This window comes from Aspergillus pseudonomiae (genome assembly GCF_009193645.1).
Source record: "Aspergillus pseudonomiae strain CBS 119388 unplaced genomic scaffold BDV37scaffold_35, whole genome shotgun sequence".
NCBI classification, from domain to species: domain Eukaryota; kingdom Fungi; phylum Ascomycota; class Eurotiomycetes; order Eurotiales; family Aspergillaceae; genus Aspergillus; species Aspergillus pseudonomiae.
The window spans coordinates 265597-291458 of NW_022476027.1; the positions used below are offsets into that span (position 1 = coordinate 265597).

General features: G+C 50.4%; 10 protein-coding genes across 10 annotated transcripts; 4 read left to right on the plus strand and 6 right to left on the minus strand.

Moving 5' to 3' along the window:
- Nucleotides 1–211: 211 nt before the first annotated feature.
- On the minus strand, nucleotides 212–2486 carry BDV37DRAFT_249096 (monooxygenase). The gene is made up of 6 exons (XM_032082039.1): nucleotides 1974–2486; nucleotides 1780–1899; nucleotides 1307–1724; nucleotides 1120–1256; nucleotides 738–1058; nucleotides 212–667 (listed from the first exon to the last, which is right to left on the minus strand). Exons 1-6 carry the CDS (start codon nucleotides 2086–2088, stop codon nucleotides 246–248), a joined length of 1533 nt encoding a protein of 510 aa, XP_031941234.1. The 5' UTR covers nucleotides 2089–2486; the 3' UTR covers nucleotides 212–245.
- A 1319-nt stretch (nucleotides 2487–3805) lies between these two features.
- Nucleotides 3806–6246, plus strand: xanB (isocyanide synthase xanB). Its single transcript, XM_032082040.1, has 4 exons — nucleotides 3806–4375; nucleotides 4436–4821; nucleotides 4890–5530; nucleotides 5626–6246. The coding sequence occupies exons 1-4, from the start codon at nucleotides 3961–3963 to the stop codon at nucleotides 6089–6091; spliced, it is 1908 nt and encodes a 635-aa protein (XP_031941235.1). The 5' UTR covers nucleotides 3806–3960; the 3' UTR covers nucleotides 6092–6246.
- BDV37DRAFT_249102 (putative G-patch domain protein) lies at nucleotides 6238–8872 on the minus strand (the record flags this gene model as incomplete). Its single annotated transcript, XM_032082041.1, has 6 exons — nucleotides 8306–8872; nucleotides 8098–8173; nucleotides 7843–8045; nucleotides 7729–7789; nucleotides 7333–7679; nucleotides 6238–7279 (listed from the first exon to the last, which is right to left on the minus strand). The coding sequence occupies exons 1-6, from the start codon at nucleotides 8342–8344 to the stop codon at nucleotides 6239–6241; spliced, it is 1767 nt and encodes a 588-aa protein (XP_031941236.1). The 5' UTR covers nucleotides 8345–8872.
- Nucleotides 8873–9418: 546 nt separating this feature from the next.
- Nucleotides 9419–10249, minus strand: BDV37DRAFT_271827 (alpha/beta hydrolase; the record flags this gene model as incomplete). The annotated part of the gene is made up of 1 exon (XM_032084776.1): nucleotides 9419–10249. The coding sequence occupies one exon, from the start codon at nucleotides 10247–10249 to the stop codon at nucleotides 9419–9421; it is 831 nt and encodes a 276-aa protein (XP_031941237.1).
- Nucleotides 10250–11077: 828 nt separating this feature from the next.
- Nucleotides 11078–12842, plus strand: BDV37DRAFT_271828 (phytoene desaturase family protein; the record flags this gene model as incomplete). Its single annotated transcript, XM_032084777.1, has 4 exons — nucleotides 11078–11099; nucleotides 11173–11294; nucleotides 11339–11872; nucleotides 11922–12842. 4 exons carry the CDS (start codon nucleotides 11078–11080, stop codon nucleotides 12840–12842), a joined length of 1599 nt encoding a protein of 532 aa, XP_031941238.1.
- Nucleotides 12843–12939: 97 nt separating this feature from the next.
- BDV37DRAFT_271829 (Lycopene beta-cyclase) lies at nucleotides 12940–14956 on the minus strand (the record flags this gene model as incomplete). The annotated part of the gene is made up of 6 exons (XM_032084778.1): nucleotides 12940–13759; nucleotides 13821–14111; nucleotides 14163–14336; nucleotides 14385–14731; nucleotides 14781–14880; nucleotides 14934–14956. The coding sequence occupies 6 exons, from the start codon at nucleotides 14954–14956 to the stop codon at nucleotides 12940–12942; spliced, it is 1755 nt and encodes a 584-aa protein (XP_031941239.1).
- Nucleotides 14957–15436: 480 nt separating this feature from the next.
- BDV37DRAFT_271830 (carotenoid oxygenase family protein) lies at nucleotides 15437–17327 on the plus strand (the record flags this gene model as incomplete). Its single annotated transcript, XM_032084779.1, has 4 exons — nucleotides 15437–15468; nucleotides 15519–16155; nucleotides 16206–16607; nucleotides 16713–17327. The coding sequence occupies 4 exons, from the start codon at nucleotides 15437–15439 to the stop codon at nucleotides 17325–17327; spliced, it is 1686 nt and encodes a 561-aa protein (XP_031941240.1).
- Nucleotides 17328–17498: 171 nt separating this feature from the next.
- Nucleotides 17499–18800, minus strand: BDV37DRAFT_294266 (uncharacterized protein; the record flags this gene model as incomplete). The annotated part of the gene is made up of 4 exons (XM_032089600.1): nucleotides 18290–18800; nucleotides 18146–18232; nucleotides 17902–18093; nucleotides 17499–17842 (listed from the first exon to the last, which is right to left on the minus strand). The coding sequence occupies exons 1-4, from the start codon at nucleotides 18786–18788 to the stop codon at nucleotides 17499–17501; spliced, it is 1122 nt and encodes a 373-aa protein (XP_031941241.1). The 5' UTR covers nucleotides 18789–18800.
- Nucleotides 18801–20170: 1370 nt separating this feature from the next.
- Nucleotides 20171–22173, plus strand: BDV37DRAFT_283395 (isoamyl alcohol oxidase; the record flags this gene model as incomplete). The annotated part of the gene is made up of 5 exons (XM_032087278.1): nucleotides 20171–20245; nucleotides 20300–20691; nucleotides 20743–20947; nucleotides 21007–21933; nucleotides 21985–22173. 5 exons carry the CDS (start codon nucleotides 20171–20173, stop codon nucleotides 22171–22173), a joined length of 1788 nt encoding a protein of 595 aa, XP_031941242.1.
- A 235-nt stretch (nucleotides 22174–22408) lies between these two features.
- BDV37DRAFT_294268 (uncharacterized protein) lies at nucleotides 22409–25000 on the minus strand (the record flags this gene model as incomplete). Its single annotated transcript, XM_032089601.1, has 3 exons — nucleotides 22409–23602; nucleotides 23688–24797; nucleotides 24938–25000. 3 exons carry the CDS (start codon nucleotides 24998–25000, stop codon nucleotides 22409–22411), a joined length of 2367 nt encoding a protein of 788 aa, XP_031941243.1.
- Nucleotides 25001–25862: the final 862 nt, after the last annotated feature.

Sequence of the window (25862 nt, forward strand, 5' to 3'; positions counted from 1 at the left end):
GTCATCCAATTCCAGTGTCAGCGCGAGTAGGGGGAGTCATATAAGAGTCTCGGTTGTTTCGGTCATGGAATGTGTGACAACAGGCTCCACATATGGGTCCAATACCTTTGAGACAGTAGATAAGGGTGGTCTTCGGATCTCACTTAACCTGGACGACGATACCTTCAAGACAACTAGGCCATCCTTCTACTACGTATACTATAGAAAAGTTCTCAAACGTGCATGTACATTGTCCAAACTCTCTATCAACTGAATACCGACGCCAGATACTGTACCCAATCCTTCCCCACATACCCTATATACAAGTCCGGTCTGACAACCACCACTGCGCCTTCGTCGCTCTTCACCCATTCCGCACGGAACTCATGTGTAAGGGTAGTGAGACGATGATCTTGGTTATGGATATGCCATATCTCTGCTTTCTGCTGCAGCTCAATAGCCTGGTCAAAAGAGGCAGGCTTCTCATTCCCAATGAACAGAACCTTGAATCTCCCATACCCAAACAACTCGTATAACCGAGTCTGAGACTGCTCTTCGGCATTGGCCTGAGATGATCCTAGAGGAAGCTTGGTAACCCAGAGATCCGGGCAACGGTTCCCAGCAGTGAAGTCGCCGTAGCTGGAGTCGACCACCAGTGGGGTAGTAGAGGAGTAGGAGACTCCCATGCCTGTAGATTATAGAATTAGGATGAATTTACGACAGAAAAAGGTGAGAGGGAAAGCGAATAATAACCATACCTGTAATGTAGCCCGCATTCTTCTCAATGATTTCAACATACTCCAAAGCAGTCTTGACGGTGGTCCGCACCAACTTTGCAGCAACGTCAATAACGGCCGAGGCTGTGGCACGACGCTCTTCATCGTAGCTCTTCAGGAGCGTAGAACCTCCATGTCCCTTGGCCACAAAGGCGACCCGCCATATGAGGTTGAATGCGTCCGCGATACCGGTATTCAGACCCTGGCCGCCGTTGACGGCGTGAACGTGGGCGGCATCGCCTGCAAGCAAAATGCGACCATTTCCATCCTTGGAAATGAAAGTGCTCGCTACTCTTTCCTTGACTAGATTGTTGTGTTAAAATTCATGGGTGCGACTCACGGGTGTAAAACGCGCGGTACATACTTTCAAACGTACTAAACCACTCAGTCTTCTTGAACTCAACCTTGTGTGGAGCCATATGGTCTCGGATGGAGGCTTCCGCATTTTCCTGTGTGATTTCTCCATCGAGCAGGATGTAGAAGCGGTTCATACCACGTTCGCTGCATGCATAGTTAGACTAATGGTCGGTCGACGAACTCTGACGACTTACCGAGGGATCCACGCAACGCGCGATTGTCCATCCTTCTGAAAGGTAATGATCTCAGGACAGGCCGGAAAGTCCGTCTCAATAAAGGTGTCCAGAACGGCCCAGACCATCTCGGGCTTGGTTCCAGTAAAGGGTATCCCCAGGGTGGTGCGCACGAACGAGCGCGCACCGTCTGCCGCAATGGCATACTTGGCTGCTATTGTCCTTCCTTTGTCTGTTGTTACTACAACGCCGGACGTGGTCTCTTCGATGCCATTGACCTGCGAGTTATAGTCGACCGGGATGTCAAGTTGGTGAAGGAGAGCCTCCTCAACCTGTGACTGGCCGATCATGAGGAAGTTGGGACGATGGGTGTGTTTCAGCGATGTCCACCATTGGTTTTGTTGAGAGGTAAACTGTCCCGCTTCGAATGTCGAGCTTGCTAAAGGAGGTTGTTAATCAAATTGAATTTCTTGCTGAGGCTGGACTGAACGCACTGTTGCATTTCAAGCCAAAGGGCTCGAGGAAGGGCAAGGTTTTCGTCACTTCGAGGTATTGTTGGGTTCTGGCGTTTAGGGCATCTGCGCGGCCGAGCTTCAAGGCGCCATCCTTGGCGTCTGAGAGCAGAGCTGGTTAGCATGCTTGACTTCGACTCATTGGCATGTTAACTCAGTGTGTAGAGACTGCTCACCGATGATGTACACTGAGAGTCCCAGGGCTCTGGCAAGAACGGCCGACAGTAAACCTGTTGGGCCGCCACCGACGATAACCAGATCGACGTCGAATGTTGATGAATTGTTCTCCATTGTGAATCTGCACGACTATTGCGCTAGTGAGATGCTCCAAACAGAAGGAAATCGAGACGATTTAAGAGCAGCACCCAAGAGTCTGGAACGAGAAGGATCGTATGATATGCGCCAGAGTGGTTCATCTTTCCTGAATCTGGGAAACACGACGATATACGTACTACATCTACAGGGCTGGGCATCATCGGCATTAGGCCACGCGAGACACCCAGCGAACAGCCCAGCAGATGGATCAGCTAATCTCAAGCCCCTGCAAGGCTACGACCGCGGCGGTATTCCGCTAGTGGATTGTCTTATCTGATGAGATGTGGCCTGTGATGACAAATGTAGAAATCACCCGGGAGTGAACTAATCGTTTCATTGAAAAGTCTAATTAGGTAATTAAAGCTCCCTTCGGCTGTTCTTCTCTGGCATCGATGGTCCTGGTGGGTCTGACCCTGGCTGTGCTCATCGTCTCGGTCTTCCTTGGCGATCTTGGCCACTGTCTGGACTCTGGACGCAGGAATGATACGGAATTGGGCAGAATTCGACTGTGGCGGACATGAGACGTCAACTGTCAGGGGTTCGCCACGGACCATTGTCGTGTCGAGACCCGGGGCCAGGAGAAATATTCCGACTGCAAAAGTCTGAAGCAGAGATTGCAGGCGTGAGCCAAGTGGAGCAGAGGTTGCATTAAATTTGGGGTTGACGGGCACTAAAGCTTAGCGGAAAGGCTCGGTCACGTTAGACTACGCGCTAAAGACGCCCGTTGAACGTAGGTCTTTAGGGCTAAACGCCCTGAGGGCAGTCCCTAAGTACCCTACTCAATAGCCGAGCATTAGTCCCGGTTGGAGACCGTCGGGCTCCTGTGATCGCGATACTATAGATTATATTAACCCAAGACTTTGCCACACCTACGGCGCATGCCTTAGTCCGGCCTAACGAAGCTAACAAAGCTAACACGGTGGTTATGCGCTATTCCGGCTTGCCATGCTGGGAAAAGTAATGATCCGCCACTTGAGCTTGAAGCCGTGATAGCTCCACTGAAATAGGTCCGTTCCAGCTCGCGATATGCATTATATCGCTCACTAACGAAAGATGACACCGCTCATCTAATACCTCAGAGGAGGACCGTGCCAAGACCCAACATCCCGAGTCTTTCGGCGCTTGGCGAGACGGTACGGGTGCCTGGAATGCTACCACGGTCCGGGGTACACCCCTTCAATAAGGCTTTCTAGATCTCGATGCCGTCTACACTGCCTTTTACGTCCGCAGGATCCGTACGTCTGGCAGGCTGTGTAACGACTTCAAATCCCGTTCCCATAGATCGTACCACGGCTTGCCGGAATGTCGGAATGGAATCATGAGGCAGTGCTCTGTAGTAAACGCTCTCGGGACGGTATCTTGATATAACATATCCACTCGGGGCCTGAATCGAATCGTAGGAGCTACGCTGGTGTGGGGTCTGCCTCGGAGCTAATTGGCTTAAGGCAGTGCTTGGTTCATTCTTCAGGATGCAAAGCTCTACCTAGTGCGAGCCCCAGGGTTGTCTAGTTCAGACGCTACTGGATTACCTGAGCAGCGCGGAAAATCCCGCTGTAATCTCGTTGACAGGGTCAGGGCAGGGCTGCAGGAAGCCCTCATCATATGATATTCAGTCCGTGCTCCATGGAAGGCTACTCCAGTCGATCTGATTGGCAAGGGTTGACTAACTTCTGTTAATTTCGTCAGTAAACATGCGTTTTATTGCATCGAATCGTCCTTGGCTAAGTGACCGTCACTTGCAGGAGTATAAATATATCTCTTTCGCACCATGATGCCGCGATCACCTCAAGGAGGGACAGGTTAATCAACTAGTCTTGCATTTTCACTTACACTTCCTAAGAGAACAACATGAGCGCAGCAGCAGTCCAGACTCCACTCGCCCCGACGAGCTTCTCGTCACTATCCCCAGTCGAGTCCATTGTCTTCGATGCAAAAGCACTCCAAAAGGCCACCGAAATCTTGAACGTCATCTATCGTTATCGCGCACCCGTTCCCGAATCCGTACAGGATCGCAGCGATGAAGGAACCCTGAAGTTCCTCCCTCTCATCTATTCGCGAGTGAAGGCTCAGCAGGCGATTCAATTGATCCTCCCAGCCTTTCCATTCAAGTCTCCAAACCGCAACAACAAGGTCCTGGGTGCCTTGCCAGATAAGGGAGAAGAGACTGCCTTGTCACACCTAAATGGCCTGTGCGCGGCGATTACGGATGTCTATGAGCCTGGTGCTATATTGACTATTGCCTCTGATGGTCTTGTATACAACGGTACGCGCATTCATGAGGAAGTATTTCCTACCTAGACGATGTCAAGGCTGACGAAAGTAGACCTCCTAGGAGTGCCCGATTCAGAAGTCTACGCATACGGACAATCTCTTCGACAACTCGTCTCCGACCAGGAATACAAGCACATCCAATTTATCAGACTCCAGCACCTCCTCCACGTGCACGAAGACATGCCCCTGGACGCAGCTACCTACGTGAGCCTTGCAGGAACCTTCCGACAGAGATTGGTGGAGAACTACACACCCCTGGACTACGACTGTGCCGCCAGTATCAGGGAGGACAAGGATGTGTGCGCGACCTATCGAGGTTACATCAAGTTCCTCACCAAGGACCTGGAGCACACGTTCGTCGACGACGGAAGCGTTTCGAAACGCTCCCACAAGCAAAAGCTCGAATCGATCGCCAAGGAGATGATCGTCCGTGGCAAGGTAGGTCGTTGTGTCCTGACACACCGAAAGGATAGCGCAAGTCCGACTGACTTTGATTTCCCCACTAGGCCTTTGCAGAGGCAATTCGGAAGAACTACGCAGACCATATCCGTCTATCGATTCATCCATCCGCCGGATCTACCAAGATCTCAATCAAGGTGTTGCCACTGGCTCTCCATGCCGTGACGCCCTGGCACTCCTCTCCATGCTTCACCGTCGACGGACGAATCGAGTACGGCCTGCGCGAGGTATTCGATAACCGCGACGACGTGGAGTTAGTACACAAGAACGGAAGACCATGGTACTACCGCGTCAAATCGGACCTGTACACCTGGTCTGAGCCGGTGGAGATCGAGCCGCAATACCCTTGTGGCCTGATCATCCGACCCACAGAGAGTAACATGTCAGTTACGCACCTGGACATGCTCAAGATCCGTGAACTAGCCCAGGAGAACTCCCCCTTGATTCTCCGAGGCTTCAACGACACCCGTGACAGAGACCTGTATCTCAAGAAGGCCGAGGAAATGGGAACTCCCATGCCCTGGAAATTCGGCTTGATACTGGAGGTCAAGGACCACGGGTCTGAATCCCAGGGTCTCAATAACGTGCTATCTGCCGAGTGGATGCCATTCCACTATGACGGTCTTTTCAAAGTCAAGAAGGAGATTGATGCAGATGGGAAAGAAGTCACTGTTTCTTGTCCGCCCAAGTGAGTGCAACCAAACCCTACTTACTATCTTTACTCCCACGGTAAATTTCGTAAAAACAAAAGACATGAACTCGTCTAACCAAGTCCAATCCTAGGTTCCAATTTTTCACCGGCATGACCCCCTCTCCAAAGGACACCGGCTTCACGCTCTTCAGCGCCTCCCACCTCATCTGGCACTACCTTCCCCAAAACTACACCTTGGAACAGCTCGCCAAGCTGTCCTGGACAGTGAGAACCGTTTCCTTCGATGAAGCCAAAATCACCGACTTGCCCCTCGTTGAGCCTCACTTTGCTCACAACCGACCCTGTCTTCGGTACCATGAGCCTTGGCCTCAAGAGAAAACGGCCTTCGATCCGACATACGTCACGATCCAGGACGTCCCCAACTCCGCGGAGATATGCCAGATGCTGGATTCCTTGCTTCATGATCGTCGTGTTGCTTATTGGCATTCGTGGGAGGAGGGCGATTGGGTGATCAGCGATAATGTGACCATGATGCATACGCGGAGCTCGTTTACAGCCAAGTCGGATCGGTGTTTGAGGAGGATTCATGTTGATTGAATGCTTGATTCAGTGTATTGCTATGGTTTCCCGGTTTAGATTTTTGGCTTGATTATTGTGTTTGAGTTTTTATGCGGACGTGTTCGACTGGTCTGAACTTGATGTCATGAATTTCATTGTGGTTAGCTATTGTACAAGGTATTACAACTATTTCTCCATTTGCTCGTAGCGCTCCCGTGCAGTCTGCCTTGTCTTTTCCAAGAATTCATCGTATCTCCCGCGGGTATTGCGTCCTGCTTCTTCGACTGCATCTCCCAATTTGCCTCCCTGTGCTCCTAGACCAACACCCTGCGCATAGACCTCGGTGGCAATAGGAGCAGTCATGCCAGTGCCCTGAGCACCCAGTCCTGTTCCAGCAGACCATCCCATCTTGCTGAGAAGAGAAGCACCCTTCGACGTTGACTCCACTGGGGGCTCTTCTTCCTCCTTCGGTGGAGGCGCGCTCTTCTTAGCTGCAGCCTTGGAGCTGCCGAATGCCTGTCGGCGTTCCCTGGCACGGTCGCGGTACTCCGGTGTCTGCTGGGCAATACCATGTTTGATGAGCTTCCCCATGGCCTTGGCTTTTAGCTCCTCATCTTGCAAGTTACTCTGGTGCAGCTGACTGAGTCGTTCGTGGCGGTTGACTTCCGCGGAGCTCTTGAATTGGCGCATGCAGAGATAACAGCAGTTCCGACTGGGGTCCGCATAGGACTGGGCTGGTGGAGCGCCAGGATCCATGGACGAGGCCCCTTGATCCGGGCCGCTTCCGGGGTCATCGGGGTCCTTCTTCTGAATGCCATGTAGTTCTGCGTGCCGATTGCTCCAGAATTGCAGATGCGACGGCATCGCAAGCTTCTTGGCGCCGGCAGTGGTCGAGTTATCTGCTTTTCTCTTTTTAGTTTTGTCTGTGTCTTTATGTGTCTTTCCCTGGGTTTCTGGCTGATCAGGCTGGTCGTTCTTCAACAGCATTTGATTATTGTCGCTGTCGCCAGTCGACACTGTGAGCTCTGTAACGTAAGCCTCCTCATCCCAATACATAAGCTTTAAGGATGGGTTGTTGAGAGGACTGAATGTGAACCTCTCCGTACGCGCCGAGGGATTGATGACGGGAACAAATACACCAGCGTGAATGTAGCTCACAAGCACTGGCCTTGATGATATGGTGAACTTCTCAAACGAGTTCAGACGTGTAACAGCCGCTTGAGCATCCTGGAGAGTCTGGTAAGAACGACTATACGAAAGCGGAAGGACGAGTTCCTTACCTGGATAGTTGCAAATTCCGCAAAACCGTAGCGCCAGCTTTCGTTGCTTTTACGATCTCGTACTAGTAGCACACGGCGGATAGACCCGTCCCGAGCTCCCAGGTTCGAATCGCCAGTAGTGGAAGCCACTTTAGCCCCTTTCTTCTGATTTCCTGATGTATTTTCAGCATTGCTAGCTGGTCGGTATAGTTTAGCAACTCCTTTGGCAAGAAGTTCTTCTGTCACGGTGGGCTCCAGTCCTCGGAATAAGAGAAACTGCGAGGGCTGGTTTTCAGGAGCAGCATCATTATCACCATTATTCTCAACCTTGGGAGCAGCGATTCCAGGAGGACCCGTCGGACCGGGTTCTGTGCTCGTTAGTAAGATACTTATAGTGGGTGAGGCGAAGATGCATACCAGGTCGGGGAGCTTGGCACCGGAAACATTTTGAACGTGTAGAGTAATTGACAATCGCACACTGAATAGAGATATATTAGCTGCGTTTCCGGTAGTGTGCAGTGTACTACGCACATTCTTGCAAGTCCAATCCCCCTCCGCTCTGGCGCGAGCGCGATCCTCTCTCTCCCGGCTATATGCGATGCGGACTTTGGTTCCACGGTCATCCTGACCCGCGCTTGGACCGTAGAAGTAGATGGACGGAAAGTTGCGCTCAACAAAAACGCGCGAATAGTTGAGGTCACGGAATCGGAGAAAGCCGAGCTGTCGGGATATTTCTGCAAACCGTCAGGACATCCGCGGATTACATCAAAGGAGTATTGATCTTACTCGTCTGCCGATCACGAATCACCCGAACTTCCTCAAGACCTTCAATATGATAGCCGTCTCTGAGTTCATTCGTAATCTGTTCAACACGTCGACCGGAATCACCGGTGACATGCACATCTCAGCCTCTTGTTACCAAAACGGTGCATTGTGGAGCGCAACTCTGAGCTTCCACGTGCAATGAAATCTCAGGGGGAAGGAGTGTTCCAACGTCTTCTTCCGTCATATCCACCGGCAGGCCATCCATCATCACTTCTCTGCTTTCTTGTCCGTAGTAACGGCCTCGTCGCTGGCTTCGACTCCGACTTCGACTGTGACTTCTGCTCCGACTGTGGTATCCCGGCGAGCGATAACCTTCGCGGTCGCGATCTCTGTATGCTGGCCTCCCGCGCCGGGGCGGAGGCGATCTAGACGAGCGTCGTCGATAGTCATCACGGTCCCGACTGCGGTAACGAGGTCTGGCATCCGGGCCGTCTCTGGGGTAATCGTGTCTTCTGTCCGAGGCAGGCCCTCGTGGGGGAGAGCGCGGAAGATCTTTTGACCCGAGAATACAGTTAGCAGTTGTCGAGTCGGAGAGAGACACTGTACGGCTTTTCTTCAAGCATCCACGCCTATGCTATCGTGCGGGGAGGAGCGTAATACCGCCAGGCGAGCGCGAGCGCGAACGGTCGTCGTACATGCGGCCGTCCCTATCATCACGGCGCGGATAGGGCCGGTGGGAAGCACCCGGCGGAAATCTATTATCGTCAGGAGGTAAACGAGACATGATGGAGTGACATGCGAAATATTATGAAAGATGATGCATGCGCAAGACTCGAGCGTTTCGAGGGAGAACAATCGATAAGTCCGCGGCAGAATTCCACACCGCCTGTCTGCCCAGCGGATTCGCGTCCGCCTTTCCCAATTGGGCGGCATATAGTTCGACAGCCTTAAAACTCCGAATTGAAACTAGCAAACTTCTAAAACGAACTATCTGTAATTTACTGTATTTAAACCTTTTCGATTAAGCTAATAAATGTACCAGCTGTTTCAAGCTCAGCCTGCTGCTGTATATGACTCCGACGAGTGAGGTTATCTCCTGGCGAGCACTTGTGCACATGTACACAACAGGAAGAATACAGTTCAAAAGAGAGAAAAATGATGAATGAAATTATGATAGAATGAAGTCTAATGCTTTCTCTTTTATACAAAGATAACGGATTCATTTTATGTAACACCATAAGCCCTGAGGCATATAATCTCTGTCTCGACTCTCCCTTATCTCAAGCCCCGTCCCAACTCATTGCCAAGTAAGTCTGAGGCGCTTCATGCCGAAGAACTTCTACTATATCCAACCATGTTGCCTAAGCCATGCTTCACACATTGATGGCCAGTTAGAAACAGGTAGACTCTCCGTGTCGAGGGCGAAGCCATGAGGCGCATCTGCAAAGACATGAAGCTCGACAGACCCTCCGCTCTTGGTTATGCCCTCGGCAAGACGATAAGCGTTGGCAACAGGGACGACCGGATCATTATTAGAGTAAACAATGAATGTAGCTGGGGCCGGGGATTTGAGCTGGACATCTGGCTGTACTGCGTCGTAGAGAGCTTGCTTCTCTGCAGGCGGAAGGGGTGGCTTGTTTGCAACGATGGTACGGCCGGCAGCGTTTGTCGAGATTGGTCCATATCCAAGAATAGCAAACTGAGCCTGAGGGATTTCTGGATCGGGTGATGTCCATTCTTGAGGATATTGGGCCAGAAGCGCCGCTCCGAGATGACCACCAGAAGAGAGGCCGCATATACCCTGTCCCTCCGGTGCGTGCCCGGACTCCGCCATCATCTTGAACGCACGTCTAGCATCATCTAGAGGCGCCTGAGCACCAGTACAAGCGGTGGGAAATCGGTGGACAAGCACAAAGGCGTAGAACCCAAGGCTGGCTAGCCATTTCGCAACCGCGATGCCTTCCCGACCAACCATGAGCTGAACGTAGCCGCCGCCTCCAAGAATGAGTACTCCCCTTCCATTGGCCTTGATTGGACTGTAACCAAGGAGAAAGGGACGCTCGACTTCAGTGATGACTGCCTTCGCTAGATCGCCTTCTGGTGCCTCAAGTTTGAATGCTCCATCCACTGAGCCCTCCTCCCACAGAGGCCAGCACAGGTCAGCCTCGAGCATTATGGCGTTATCAAGTGAAAACTAAAATAATCCTTGCAAGAAGTTGTCTTGATGAAGTTGATACTTGTGCGGGGATTGAAATACTAGATTAGGGTGGGCCTCGCGGTAACATCAACCCGAAACCCCGGATACTTCGCAGACTTATCATTACTCACTGTGTGGGATGTCGCATTGTGTCCAGGTTAGGGTTTACCAAAGAAGACAATATACCAGGCTTGCAAAAGGAGTTGGGGCCTTGTTAAAACAACACAAATGTATAGACATCAGCTATTGGGCCCCAGTATCATTGTGCAAGGCATTTCAATTGTCCAAGATGTTGACAAGCGTTCCATCAACTAAGCTGTAGACTGTAGTTTCAGTATGGTATACGCGACATTTATCCAGTTGGCATGCATGGTAGGGTGACTAGCATCAACTCCATCAAACCCTATCCCGCCCCTTTTGGAATCAGCTTGCAGCATCAACCTAGCTGGCCATTCAATACAGCTCGTCGGTAACGACCATATTAGTTAGTCCGAAATGACCACAGTTGCCAATGCATTGATCCAAAAAGCCTCTCAAGTTCTTATTATGAATATTCATGCAGTCAAAATAATTTGTGACGCAAGAGGTTGCGAGTCCCATCATCCATAAATCTTGATTTTGGAAAGTTTCAATAGTGATGAAAACGTCATACATATACTTGACTTTGAGAGAACAATATAGAATATAGATTGTTTAGAGATACTAGGACATCATTCACTTCTCTCGTAAAAAGAGCGTGGCATGAAATGGGATTGCTTTCCCTAAAACTTAGGGCTAACCAGCAGAACCCTTCAATCTGTGGCGATGGCCACTGTAATTATTGTTGGTGAGTTTGTTCTTCTAACCTCATGTTACCCATTTGTATTACCACTTTATCAAGACCTGACTAATAGTCTCAGGTGCTGGCACCGGGGGGATCGCCACAGCAGCACGACTGGCTCAACAAGGGTTCCACGTCAAAGTTGTAGAACAACACGGATTCATTGGAGGCCGATGCTCCATTATCTCTGAAGATGGCTATGTATATCCCACTCTGAACTGAAAGAATGTACCTAACAATACCAGCGCTTCGACCAAGGCCCGTCATTGCTTTTAATGCGCGAGGTCTTCGAAGAGACCTTCGAAGATCTCGGTACCTCGCTAAATCAAGAAGATATCCGTCTCATCAAATGCGAGCCAAACTATCGTGTTTGGTTCCCCGACATGGATATCATCGAGGTATCGACCGATCTCACACGCCTGAAGGAGCAGATCCAACATCACGAAGGTCCGGATGGGTTTCCCCGTTTCTGTGCCTTCTTGAACGAGGCCGGTACTCACTATAACCTGTCACTTGCGCATATGCTACGAAAGAATTTCCCTCGGTTGCTGAGTTTGCTACGGTGGAATGTATTGAAATCACTTATTTTCATCCATCCGTGGACGAGCACATACGCTCGAGCCGCGCGGTATTTCTATTCAGGGAAGATGCGGCGCGTGTGGACTTTTGGTAGCATGTACATGGGTATGAGTCCATACCGGGCTCCGGCGACGTATTCGCTGCTACAATATATTGAGACGGTAGACGGAATATGGTATCCAGAGGGCGGGTTCCAAAGAGTATGCCCGCTCCATCCCGTAGGTACACTCATTCGCTAACCTAAACAAGGTTCTTAGAGCTCTAGCAGATATCGGACAGCGATCTGGAGTAGAATACATCCTTAACAGTCCCGTCAAGTCCGTCCTACTCGATGACAGGGATCGCTTCGCAAAAGGCATCGTTCTGGAAGATGGCAAAGAGCTCTATGCTGACTTAGTCGTAATCAACGCTGACCTTGTCTACGCATACAATGAACTCCTTCCAAAGACACACCGGTCGCACAACCTGAAAAAAAGACCAGCATCGTGCAGTAGCATTTCATTTTTCTGGTCTTTCGATGAGAAACTGCCTCCCTTACGAGCACACAATATCTTCCTGGCTGAGGAGTACCGGGAAAGCTTTGATGCCATCTTCGAGGAACATCGTATTCCCGACGAACCGTCATTCTATGTGAATATACCGAGTAAGATCGATTCAACCGCTGCACCCCCTGGTAAAGACGCTGTTGTCGTCTTGGTCCCAGTGGGCCATTTGACATCAGAAATTGGAGGACAACTGGAACAAGAGAAATGGGATATCCTAGTATCTCAAACGCGCGAAATTGTCCTGGACACTATCGAGGCTCGCACGGGGCTCCAAGGCTTGCGGTCCAAGCTGGTCCACGAAACGGTTGAGACACCGCTTACCTGGGAAAAGAAATACAATCTCGACCGTGGTGCGATCTTAGGCCTATCGCACTCGTTCTTTAATGTGCTCAGCTTCAGGCCGAAGACCAAGCATCCGGACATTGAGCGGCTTTATTTTGTTGGAGCCAGCACGCATCCGGGGACAGGCGTTCCTGTTTGTCTGTTAGGGAGCAAGCTTGTCGCTCAGCAAATAGTGGAAGATTGGAACATGGAAATTGAGCAGAACCCTCGAATGGGGTTAATATTGACAGTAGTGATGGCTCTGTTGGCTCTGGTGGTGTCAGTTTTCTGGAAGCAGCATTAGGTATACGACGAAGATGAAAATGGTGAGGCAATTCAAAGACTTCTCTATGAGACATCTAAATTCACACTCCGAGAATCTAATAGAAAAGTAATCCAGACTACTGTCTCAAGGCCATAGCCCGATAAACAACCCACAAGCGTGTTCCAATTGGAAGCCTTAACTTGCCCCCTAGGGTTCCTGGCCTCATGCCCCGTCTCAAAGCTGCTCCTATCTCCAGATAGCTATCAACGGTCGCGTAAAAAGGCCCCTGCACCTCTTCCGGCAGAAATTTGATCTCTTCCCGAGCTGAAGCACTGAGATAGTCGGCCCTATCAAGTACTCTATCTCGTACTAACTGCACCCGAGGATCTGTAGAGGAAGCAAGTACATCAGCAGGACTCAGCCCCTGATCCTTTAGCCATGTTGTGGGTAGATACACCCGGTTAATCGCAGCATCGCGAGTAATATCACGGGCCACATTAGTGTATTGGAGAGCTTGGCCCATCCTTTCACCAGCATCTACCACGCGACGACGAAGAAAAACATTGACCGCAAACTCATGATCCGGAAAATGATGGACAACTAGACCCAGCATGGATGCCGCTACGGTGCTAGCGACGTGGTAGGAATATGTATCAAGATCGGATTCTGTGACGATAGGGAAGGACCCAGATTTCGCGCCGAAGGCTAGGTCCGTCCGGAAGCCCTCGAGGAGACCCTTTAGATGCTCAAGCCGCAATCGGGATACGGGGAGACTGTCGATCGCTGCGATGAGCTCCGGAGGCGCAGTCTGCTTGGCTTCTTCAGAGAATGGAAACAGATCTGGGTATGAAAACTTGGCTTCAAGGAGTTGATCGCATTGCGCAATGACCCTACGTGCGCTTTCGGTGTCCTGGGCTTCGTCGACTAGGTTGTCTGCTACTCGGAAGAAAGAGTATCTACATATGATACTCGTCAATATATCACGTAGAGTTAACCTAGGGGTAGACAATCACTCACAGTAAGATTAGATCGATCCGAAGCGGTCCTTGAAACATGGCACTCCCCATGTACAAGCTCTGACTGGAGGCTGCGAGACGCTCAACTGCCTTTCCTAGACTAGCTACGAATCGTGCGTCTGGATGGTATTTTTTGGTTACAAACTGTGCGAAGACACGGAAATAGGATGGGAAGCTTTGAAGTGCTTCCGATGATTGGGCTAGTTCACAGGTTGCCATTGCAATAGCATAGTCGATACATACTAGACCAAAAACGATCATCATATTGGTGAGGAGGAAGAAGAGCACCTCCCTGCTTGGTCAGTATGTTCTGAACCTAGTCATTCACGTTGGTATGGCTTACTCTATATCCATACCACTCCACAGTTGAATACCTAGTTTGGTCGGCACTTCAACAGTCCAAACTCCTTGGTTGATGGAAATTGTGTCCACAGTCCAAAGGAAAAGAGTGGGAAGTGTAACTGATACCATAAGCTCCATTTTGGGAAGTGCCATAATAAAACCAGATGACAATAGCCTAAGATTCGTGTCAGATACGACCAGTTCGCGATGCAAGGGTTCTTACCATTGTATCAGAAGAAATGGACCAGCCCATGTGATAATTAGACCAATATAAGTAAACTGTTCTCCACAGCGCAATGCGATAAGTCCAAACAAAGTATTAAGTAGAAGTATCAAAGCTCCAATGATAGTCTTCTTTCGTGCGACTGTACCCAAGTACATCGGCAACACAAGCCTCCGAGTTAGAATTAGATATACCAAGCTGGTATTATAAGTTTGAAGAATGAAGAAAGACACTTCTTCAATAGGGATATCGTATAGCGTCCAGCCTGTAACCCCATCAGGGGCGTAGGTCCAGATGCGATGACGCACCAAGTACGAGTCCCAAGGAATGGTAGCGACGAGAGATATCTAGCTCAACAGTAAGCTCCCTATTCCTGTCTACAGGAACTATACCTACAATGACGAGGGTGGAAATCTTTTGCCAGTCCAGACGTGTCATGAATGGCCAGTAAACAAGTGTCAAGAGCCCCGCTAAGGGTATATTATAGGTGACATGCCTGAAAGGTCAGGTCAGCAATTCCACGATACAACGTGATGACAGCATACTCACACCAGAATATAGTCAAGCCCCATGGTTTAAATGGAATTGATCTTGATTTGACAATTTCAACTGGACGTAACTTAGATTCGTGGGAGATGCTTAGGATATTCCTGGTTTATAGCATGCTCTCGAGAAGACAACACATTTGCGAAGCTAGTCGCCCCTTGCAGTAGACTATGGCCGTTTACATACATAGTTTCCCCACAAAAGCCTAGGATAACCGCTTAATAGCGAAGGCCCTGAGGTATCGCCCAGCAAGGGCAAGTCGTGGTGACCGAGCAAACCCAGAGGACAGGAGAGTTCAGCCATGCCAAGCACATACCCAGTTGGGCTGTACATAAACAGGCCTCTATAAAGTATGATTTCATATGCCATGAAACGGGCCCGACCACGATATGTTCATCGAAAATGTGGTTTACCTTAAATATCCAGCTCGCTGGTTGCCTGGTTTCGCCATTAGTCGGGTTTGTACCTAGGCTAGCAGCACATTCCCCTATACCACAGCCGACAACATGACTGGTAAAGAAAAAAGTCGCACGCATCCGTATGTGCGAGCCATATGCAGATGAGCAATATACTAATCCATTATCATAGCTACTTCTCCGGAAACTATGCCCCCATCTACACTGTCCAGCATGCGCATCCCTGCGAGGTTCAGGGCACAATTCCTGAGGAATTCCTTGGAGGGCAATATGTCCGCAACGGCAGCAATTCTCTTCAGGATGATGATCGCCGCGACCTACACTGGTTTGATGGTGACGGTATGCTCTCTGGTGTGTTCTTCAGGCGCATGCTTGGATCAAAGTTGCAGCAGCCGTTGTATTCGAATCGGTATATCCTGACGGATGTGCACTGCGCAACGGCGGAGCATCCACACATCAATCCGGTTGTGTCAAGCGTCACCACGCTAGTCAGCCCTATGATATCTCCACTGAAAGTCTTTATGGGCATGTTGCGGACCATGGCGCTGATGCTCGCCTCCTTTCTCGGACTTGTAGCCCGCCCAATCCGGAGAATTAGCACAGCCAACACCAACATTCTCTATCATGATGGAAGAGTGTTGGCAACCATGGAGACTGGTCCACCAATTAGAGTCTACCTTCCGTCTCTAAACACGGTAGGATGGTTTACAGGGAGCCGAGCCGAGGGAGAGCCCCCTGATGAAATAAGGGGGCCATCTTTCGGTGGACCCGGGATAGAAGGATTCCATAACGAGATGACGATACCCCATGTACGTCCCTATCTTGTTATTATTAACGGACACTAACCCTAGGATACCAGCCTCACAACGATTACCAAACGGGCGAGCTACTGCTTTTACATTCGACGTTTATCTTCCCATTTGTACACTACAGCATCATATCTCCTGGATGGGCCAGCAAGCACGGATCATACCTCAACCAGCCCGTTCCCGGCTTCACATCCGGAAAAATGATACATGATTTTGGGGTGTCGCGCAAGCATACCATTATGGTTGACATGCCTCTTGCTCTGGATCCGACGAATATAACCCGCAATAAGCCCGCCATACAGTACGACCCGCACAGCTGCACCCGTTTTGGGGTCTTCCCTAGGTACTGTCCCGCTCAGATTCAATGGTATGAAACCGATCCTTGTTGTATCTTTCATACCGTGAACAGCTGGGATGAAAGTGTCCCTTGGGGAACACGGGTCCACATGCTTGTCTGTCGGATGAACAGCGTGTCTCCTCTCTACCACATGGGAGATCTAGACGCACCAGCAGAGGCCACTCATCCGAATCCTGAATGTCGGTTGTATTACTACCAGTTCCCAGCGGATGGATCTAACAATATAAGCGAGCAATGGGCGCTGTCGGCAATTCCGTTCGAATTTCCCCACGTCCCACGACATCTAGAGATGACAGCCGCCCGATTCGTCTATGGATGTTCCATGAGCGAAGGGAACTTTGCCATGAGACAGAAATCCAGTGTCAAGATTGATTGTCTTGTCAAAATAGATGTCCAACGCTTATTGAAGGTGGCCGAAGGCCAACCACTAACTCAGATAAATGGATGTGTTGACCAACGATCTATCAGCGAGATTCTAGCTACGAACAACGTGGATGACCCCATCCAAGTGTTTACTCTTCCGTATGGATGGTATGCACAGGAGTGCTCATTTGTGCCCCGTAAGGATGGCACCTCTGAAGACGATGGCTGGCTCGTTACGTATGTGTTTGACGAGGCCCAGCTTGATGCGAATGGTAACGCACCAACAACCTCGCGCAGTGAGCTGTGGATAATTGATGCTCGCAAGATGAGGGATATTGTCGCGAGAGTGTTGTTACCGCAGCGTGTGCCGTACGGTATGCATGGGGATTGGTTTTCAGAGGAGCAAATTTTGAATCAGCGGGAGGTAGCTGAGTTTCGGTCTCTCGATTGATGGTAGTTAGGCATAGGGTGGCAGAGTTGTTGTATATTCTTTTAAAAAGTCTATATACAGTATCCACATATGAAAATGATACGCGCCAGAAAGAAACATAAGTCATCTCGAAGAAACCATACTCTGTAAACATCAGTAAGCGTACTCACAAAGAAGGAAAAGAGAAAGAATCTAACTCACAAACTCCTTAACCATCCTGATCTCCCCACGTGGCTCATCATCGGACGTTTTAAACCACGACGTATTCCCAGGGTTATCCTGCCCATCCACACCCCCGGTTATGTGCACATTTTGTCTGTGAGATTCATACCCCAAGTCACGATATGGTTTCATATCGTGCAGTGGGAGGGGCACCTCACTCAAACTCGTAATCAAAGACCGCTTCTTCCGCGCTGATGTCGCACTCCGATCGTAGTGATTCGCTGCGTATCCGCTTGATCCGTAGGGATACTGGTTTGTGCTCGAGTTTCGGGAGATAAAGGATTTGAAGGGCGGGAGGCAGCCGACTATGACAGCTACATTGCATCAGTATCTACTTGATGGCTCCGGTGATGAGAGAGAAAACTGGACGTACAGATAGATGATTCAGCGATACTCCATATGGCAAGATTGACTTGGTCCGAGTAAGCTTTTCCGATGATTTGGACTGCGCGCACGACTGCTATTGCAATGATGATGAATCCGACGCAGAATACGACGCCCAGGCCGATTTTCTGCTGTCTGGTGATCTTCGATTTCACGAGGATGCGGAGGGGGAGACCCATGACTGCGATTGTTAATATTAATGGGGTTAATAAGAATGTGGTAGCGAGTCGTACTCATCAGATCGGTGATGATATCCACAGCGGTACTATAGCTGATAGAGATAACGGAGCCTCTGAGATCGGCGGGTTTTGTGCATTTTCCTGACAAGTCAACAGATCAGTCTCTCTTTCGTATTCCGGATGTCAAGCGAAAAATACCGAATCTGAAGTAGTCCGATGGAGGGTGGCAGTTGAGTGCCGACGCAATCCAGCACCCAACATACGCTAAGAATGTGAATATGGAGATCGCAGCACATACGCGCCGGTACTTCGGGAGCCCGTCTGAGATCATCCAGAACAAGGCCAGGAAGGAGCCCTTGATACACCAGAGGATGGACCAGAAGAGACCGATAATGACGAACTCCAGGTGAACATAGCGCAGGGCATGATATTTGATGTCTTCTCCGGTGGGGGTTAGAGACATGTAGTAGAGGTGTGGCGCTTGTATGGTCTGTAGCACCGCGTTTGTGATGAGCAAAGCCAGCCCAAACAGGACAAAGTAGTCATCTGCTAGCAAATGCTTCATGCGCTGCAGGCGGATGGCTATACGGATGGAAGTGAATGCGACGCCCAGCGCCACACCTGTCCAGGTGACACCAATGAGGCCATTGGCGGACAGGTGGGTTGCTACGCCTTGGGGAGCAGTAAAACTGCTCATGCTGGTCGCATGGGGGTCATTAGGTGGGGGAGAGGTGGAATGTATAAAGAAGAGTGCCAATGCGAAGTGGAAAGCATGGTGATGGCCCTACGATGGATGTGACTTGGGATATACATGTTAATTTACTCAAATCTTAGATAGGTTCACCGGCGTCATCCTTCACTGCGCATGCGCATGGAGGACAAGGATTCCTCCCCCCATCAGAGGATGAGGGAGCTGAATGTACACGACTAGGCTGCAGTAGACCATATTCAAGACCGAACATCGGCCGCTGGTGCAACTCCAGAGGCCATCAGGGTCCGTGCTGATATGGGGGCCGTTTGTGGGCGGCAGCGAGGACCGCGGACCTAGGGCCCAGATGTTCCGATAATTTATTAAAGCTCGTATAGTCTCACCATCTCAACATAGTGTGTCCCAAATGTTTCGCCATCCCTGTCACTCTACGTAGGGCCCCTTATTAGTTGTCTATATTATGCCGTGTGCTCCAGAATCAAGTGCCGCGCATGTCGTGGTGATCCCGAGTCCACGACGGGCACCATCTGCCACCCTAGGGTTGTGGATCTCACGGGATACAACAAGACAGAATGTGAGCACAAGCCAATGGTTCACTTATGAATCTGAGGGAAATGTCAGTGTATAGGGTGCCGTCGCACACTTATCGTTCTTCTTTTGGAAACTTTACGAGAAATCCGCTCAATGGTAATCTAACAGAACAAATTTAATTTGGAGAAAACGGCACTAAATCTAAGCGAAGGGACGGACAACGGACGGGCGCTTTGTCGTCAACTTTAGTCTCCCGTGCCTGCATATCCACTGTACCATGTGGAACTTGGGATGGAGCCAACGTGGCCTGAGGGCTGTCAACTGTTCGAATGGTTTTGCCTAGATTCTCGGAGGTGGGATGTCGCCAAAGCCACAGCTGTGATCATAAGTCAAACACCAGCACGTCTCACATCTATAAAGGCATACAATTCTGAACAAGGCACTTAGATGTATCTGCAAGGCTTCATAAGCCAGACAAAATGCACCACATTGTCGGAGCCAATGAGATGCAAAGTAACTTGAGTCAGCATTCAATATACGCCTGGGATGATCCGGGATGCGGCACATCCCGACCTCGGTAGCAGTGAGAGTACCAAAGTGATGTTAATTAATGGCCAGACTAATGTAACACTCTTGGATTGCCCAATCAGACCCTCTTGCGCATACGGAAAAAGGTATTCACAGCGAACGCATGCACAACCCTTGCACAAGTCATGCCAGTTACCTTGCTTCGCTCGTACCCGTAGCCAATAGGGGAAGTATTTAGATTCAATCCCGACCGCAGCTCAGCTTCTCCTTCGTGAACATCTCGTACAATAGCTCTGTTTGAACGATTGACCATGCGTTCAACTCTGTGGTCACTATTGGGCCTCACCGGGTTGGCCTACGCCAACACCGAGGGATCCTGTAAATGCGTGCGTCTTTAAAAGGAACGACATCTCAGACAATTGATACTAACCACACAGCAGACACCTGGAGACTCATGCTGGCCATCTCTCGACACTTGGAATGCGCTCAACGCGTCGGTATCTGGAAAGCTTATTAAGAACACCCCCATTGCCATTTCCTGTTATCCAGGTCCCGACCAGGACGATGCCCAGTGCGCTTATGTCAATTCCCAATGGTCCAATGAAACCTGGCAGGCTCTGTCACCCGTCGGATACGTTTATCCTACCGATGACAGCTGTCCGCCCGTGGATCTCAGCTCGGGAGAGAAGCCTGGGAACTGTACCCTGGGACAGGCTCCTGTGTACACCATCAATGCGACAGAGCCGGAAGAGCTAGCTGCCGGGATGGTGTTTGCAAAGAAGAATAACATTCGTCTTGTTGTGAGAAACACCGGCCATGACATTCTAGGAAAGTAAGTACGATACCTTGCGATTTAGTGTGACTTTAACTCATCTGGTACAAGGTCTGAGGGCTACGGTGCCCTACAAATCTGGATCAAGTATATCCAGAAAGGAATTACCTACCATGAAAACTACGTGCCATCGGACCAATGTAAGGACACAAAGTGGACCGGTGCTGCGCTCACGATCGCAGGTGGTTACGTCTGGGCGGATGCCTATCGGGAGGCATTCAAGCGTAACCTGACCATCGTTGGTGGAGGAGACCCTGTAGGTCACTCCCATATTGACATAGTACAGCTCACAGCTCATCTAATGATTTGTAACAGACTGTAGGCTGTATCGGTGGATACATCCAAGGTGGTGGCCACTCACCTGCAAGCCGTGACTACGGTCTAGGGTCAGACCAAATCCTCGAAGCGCAAGTCATGCTCGCCGACAGCACCACCGTAACTGCCAACGCTTGCCAGAACTCCGACCTCTACTTTGCGATCCGTGGAGGCGGCGGTGGCACCTATGGCGTTGTCACCTCTGTAGTGATGAAAGCGTACCCTTCAAAACCTGTCGTGGCGCAGTCGCTCGCCATCCTGCCACTGGGGAACAGCACCGATGCCCTTCTGGAAGCAGTTACAGACATCCACACCGAGTACCCAGCCATCTCCGACGCAGGGTTCTCCGGGTACGGCACCTGGTCCCTCAACAGCCCCATGGTAATCATCGGCAACCAGACGGTTGGGTACGTCCATGCCGTGGCAGCGATGGGTAAATCTCGCAAGGACGCAGAGGTAGCATTTGCACCTCTGCTGCAGAAGCTACAGAAGTACAACGGCACCTCGCTTTTTGTTTCGGTCCAGTGGTATGAGTTCCCCTCGTATCCGGCCTACTACATGGCCATGTCGGGGGCGCACCAATCCACTGGCTCGGCGAACTCTGCGTTGACTTCTCGGATGTTCAACAAGGACTCTCTGACCAAGAACCGGGCTTTCCTTCGCAAGATGATCGGTACCATTGCCGGGGCTCCGGAGGAGTACACTATCAACAGCGTGGAGCTGGTCGGTGGTGGAAAGGTTCTGACCGACGGAAAAGACCGCTTCTCTGGGGTGAACCCAGCCTGGCGCTCGACCTACATGGTCAACGTTGTAGCCCGGGGTTGGGCTGACGAGTCAGACGCTGACGCTGTCAAGAAGGATATTACCTACAAGAAGGGCGGGGCTATGAGGGCTTTGACCCCGGGAATGGGTAGCTACATGAACGAGGTGAGTTCTTCTTATCTTCTGGAATCCTGACAAAGACTAATATGCTCTTAGGCCGATCGGAACGATCCTTACTGGGCTACCGACTTCTTCGGTGCTAACTACAAGCGTCTGTGTTCAATCAAGCAGAAGTATGACCCGGACAGCCTTTTCTACTGTCCAGCCTGTGTGGGTAGTGAGGCCTGGCATCAGGATAGCCTCCCTGGGAAGGCATATGGTCCTCTTTGTTACGGAAGGAAGTAGATAGTGTCCCTAGGTGGTTTTTTGTTGCTGTACAGTAGCTGTTACAATTAGTAATTCTGTAGTATAGGTTTATGTCTAGATTGTAGCATAGTGATAGGACGACGTGAGCCAGCTCCCAGGCGAGCCAGCTGGATATTAAGAAGTTCGTATTTCTAATTTGCACAATACTATATTAGATATTGGATAGAAGGACCTTAGAAAGCAGCGAAAAGGTGAAGCAATATCAGTCCCAGTCTCATACAATAGCAATTCTCTCAAAAGAATCAACACCTGCCCTTTCCAAAGCCTCACCTCGCATAACGCCCTCAACATACGCCTCCCCGATCAACACCCATGCATCTTTCCTGCCGACTTGAGCATGAAGCTCACCGATTTTCTGTTTCAAAGATGCAATTTCCCTCTCAGTATCGACGACAGAGAGTCGATGTTGTTTCTTAGCACCAGTCTTCCACTCGAAAAGGCGCTCTTCCAACTCCTCCAGCGTGTCTCCCAGGCTTTTCACTTGCAGCCTCAAATCCACATCAACATGTCTAAACACATAGGGAACAATGGCACCGCGTACCAGCATCACCAAATCCCCACATTCCAACCAACTAGGCCCCATCCCAATGAGGCCATCCTTCGTTCTAAACAGACACCGCCAGTTCATAGCAGAATAGAAGGCGTTCTCGTAGCGCTGCGCCTCGGGCGAGATGGGCTCTATACTATCCCTTAAAATGTGCTCAGATGGCCCAGGTATCTTCTCCACTATCTTGTCCCGAAGGTTCTCCATAATCTGCTCGCGTCGTCCTTTCTTCTGCTCACCACCATCACTCTTGCCAGGCCGCGGTCTGCCCTGGTCTGCTGCTCCAGTCCATGGAAGGTCGTTAAACTTTCTCACTAACGCCCGGTATACGACTAGAAGTCTTTCCAGCTGCCTCTGCTTGTCGACTCTGTGTCCCTTTTGCAGGGGGAAGGCTTTGATATCCATCCGCAAAGAGGTCACCCAGTGGCGCACCTCACGCTCAATGATTTCGCAGAGCCAGATGCGAGCACGCAGCTCCGGTGGCAGTGAGGACGGGGATCGATCCGCGTCCTTATCAGCCATGGAGCCCGCTTCAGTGTCACTGGAGGAGGAAGCAAGAGCGGTGGCCACCGCGTTGAAGCTCGTCCCGACATCTGAGGGGTAGGTGCAGGGCAACGCGGCCAACTTTTCGAGAAAGGGAATCAGGACGCTGATGTACTCCTCCGAATATGAGAATTCCGCATCTAGCAGTATCTCCTCAATACTGTCGAGGGGCATAGCATCTAGATATAATGTCGTTCCATCGCGAGAGATCGTAGGCGAAGGGATTTCTGCCGGTAGTTGTCCTAATGTGCCGGCTGCAAAGACCGTGCCGCCGCCGCCTGCTGCTGCTGGGGCGGTGGCTAGGTTGCTGCTTACACGAGACTATGGATGTTAGTTGAGGATTTGGTGTGCAGGTAGGAGTAGTCATAGAACGGAGATGAGACAAGTGAACTGATAGGGTACTTACTGTCCAAGAACCCAAGGCTGGGACCCAAGAAGGGAGACCAGGAGTTCTACTAGGCTTGAATTTGAACAGCGCATTGAGATGATCTTTGGGCTCCCGCGGACGAGCCGCAATAGACAGCAGATCAAGACCGTGTGGTTCGTTCTGGGAAAGCAGACATGCCGCGAGGTTGACTAAGACCTCCGCTTCACTGGCTTTATAATCAACCTCGATGACACGCCATAATCCCTTGGGAAGGGGCACCAATGATGGTGAGGCTCCTCCCATGGCTGCTGGGCATTCTATGGTGGGTTGATTGCTATTGTGAGCACGGGTGCCAGGACGGGGTGGCAATGGAGGAGGGCGAAGGTCAGATTTAGCGTACTCTCCTGGCTGAAGACGCAGCTTATCTATTCTTAACGACGCGGGATGAATCAAAGACAGGCCGCCAAATACAAAATCTCTAGAGTCGGTAGCATTGTGGCCCCTGCAGGTCAGAAGCCATTCTCGGAGGGTTAGCTTGCGGCCCTGGGTAATGGTTTCGCGAGCCAGCAGCACACTGGGGAAGTCACAGGTGTGGGAAAACCATCGCGGCATGATGTATGCCCTAGCAATGTCCCAGGACTCCTTCGCCGGCTTGACTGCCTTTCCAGGATTTTGATAAGCCCATATAAACGCAGTCAGGAGGGCCTGGAGGCTAACTTGATGCTTGCCGTAGAGGAAGACAAGTTCTTTCGCTAAGAAGAATTCTTGCAGTACCCAGATGCGCTTGAACCAATGCCGATTGCTTAGATCGAATGCAGCCATCGCTGGCGCTGATATGAAAGACCAGTCGTCCTTGAAGAGATTAAAGAGACCTGAGGATGCGGCAGCAGTAGACGTTTTATCTTCAGGAAATAAATCGAACGGCGGTAGTTCGCTTGGAGGCTTCCGCGCCAATGCTTCTAGCTCAGGAAGGCCCCGGGCTAGACTTGATGAGCAGTTACCGAGCCAAACAAGGACAAGGCCCGCCGATTGGTATATCCTGCCCATCATTCGGACCTGGGCATTTCTTTCTATCACATCGCTATTGAGCTGGTCAGTCACTGCCCTGTTGACTTTTTCTTTAAACACGACGGAGATGAATCCGGGTACCTTTGGTTCATGCATACCGCATCGATCCAATACTCCCCATTCCTAGGCCGAGTTTGTCGGAATGAGAGTAGAGCGTCATAGAGGTTCGAAGTCACGCCCAGTTTCTTGCCATTGCACAGGATGGTCTTGGTAGTGCGCACCTGTTCTTCAGCCCCTGTGTAATGCAAGTCATACTCTTCCCTTCGATACGCCGCTTTCACCATGTCCACTGCCAGGGTGGTGCCGATACGCAGGTATGAGTGCTGTTTCCTCCAGGTGTAGGAAAGAGCCGTGTATTTAGGGTTGTCGTCAAGGCTGACGGCTCGTATCGAGCAGGATATCTCATCGTTCGGTCTTCCAGGCTGGAGTCTCAGTAGACGAATGTGGGATGGGCCGGGCAAGGGTTGGTATTGGAAACTATCATCTGCGAACCACTTCTCTGGGGATTAGAACCCCGTATATATCTGTGGGTGGAAATCATCTTGAGGCTACAGATAGGTTCGCATACCGTGTGTAGTAGTTCTTTTGAGGTCCTTTGAAGATAATTTGCGGCGCTGGAGCTTGAACTGGTTTCCATACTGTACCTAACTTTGAATTGCTTTCGTCGGTGTTCACCTAAGCTGAGAAGCAGGAGATAAAATAATTATCCTTGGACCTTTCCTGTCTTTATATTTAAAGGCTTCAGTAAGTAAATAGTAAGCTGAAGATAAATGGAGCAATGATGCACTGACCCAACATCCAAGCATGCAGCATCGTCGCTTGTCAGCCGCGCAACATCTCCTGCATTGTTCAGGTCTACATAGCCACGCCATTGTAGATTTATATGAAGCATTTAAGTAGTAAAGTACCTAGATATTCTAAGAAGATCGAACGCACTCAGTGCTCGGACCCCCTCTTGGCAGCATTAGGCGTCATCTGAATGTCGATCTCACTACTGATTTGATCTCCAGCTGCAGCAAGGTCCTTTACGGCAGGCTCTTAGTACCACTGCCGAAATTCTGCTTCTATCTATACTGTAGACTATAGTACTTAATAGCAGTAATATGCGTGATATTTACTAATTTGATCTTGGTAAAAACTTAGTGA

Excerpts from the sequence above, each read along its gene's own strand:
- xanB (XM_032082040.1), top strand. The coding sequence starts at position 3,961 with ATGAGCGCAGCAGCAGTCCAGACTCCACTCGCCCCGACGAGCTTCTCG. Across the intron at positions 4,376-4,435 it reads TGATGGTCTTGTATACAACG|ACCTCCTAGGAGTGCCCGAT; the intron begins GTACGCGCATTC and ends TGACGAAAGTAG. Across the intron at positions 5,531-5,625 it reads ACTGTTTCTTGTCCGCCCAA|GTTCCAATTTTTCACCGGCA; the intron begins GTGAGTGCAACC and ends GTCCAATCCTAG.
- BDV37DRAFT_249096 (XM_032082039.1), bottom strand. The coding sequence starts at position 2,088 with ATGGAGAACAATTCATCAACATTCGACGTCGATCTGGTTATCGTCGGT. Across the intron at positions 1,900-1,973 it reads ACTCTCAGTGTACATCATCG|ACGCCAAGGATGGCGCCTTG; the intron begins GTGAGCAGTCTC and ends CTCTGCTCTCAG. Across the intron at positions 1,059-1,119 it reads GTGGTTTAGTACGTTTGAAA|TCAAGGAAAGAGTAGCGAGC; the intron begins GTATGTACCGCG and ends ACAACAATCTAG.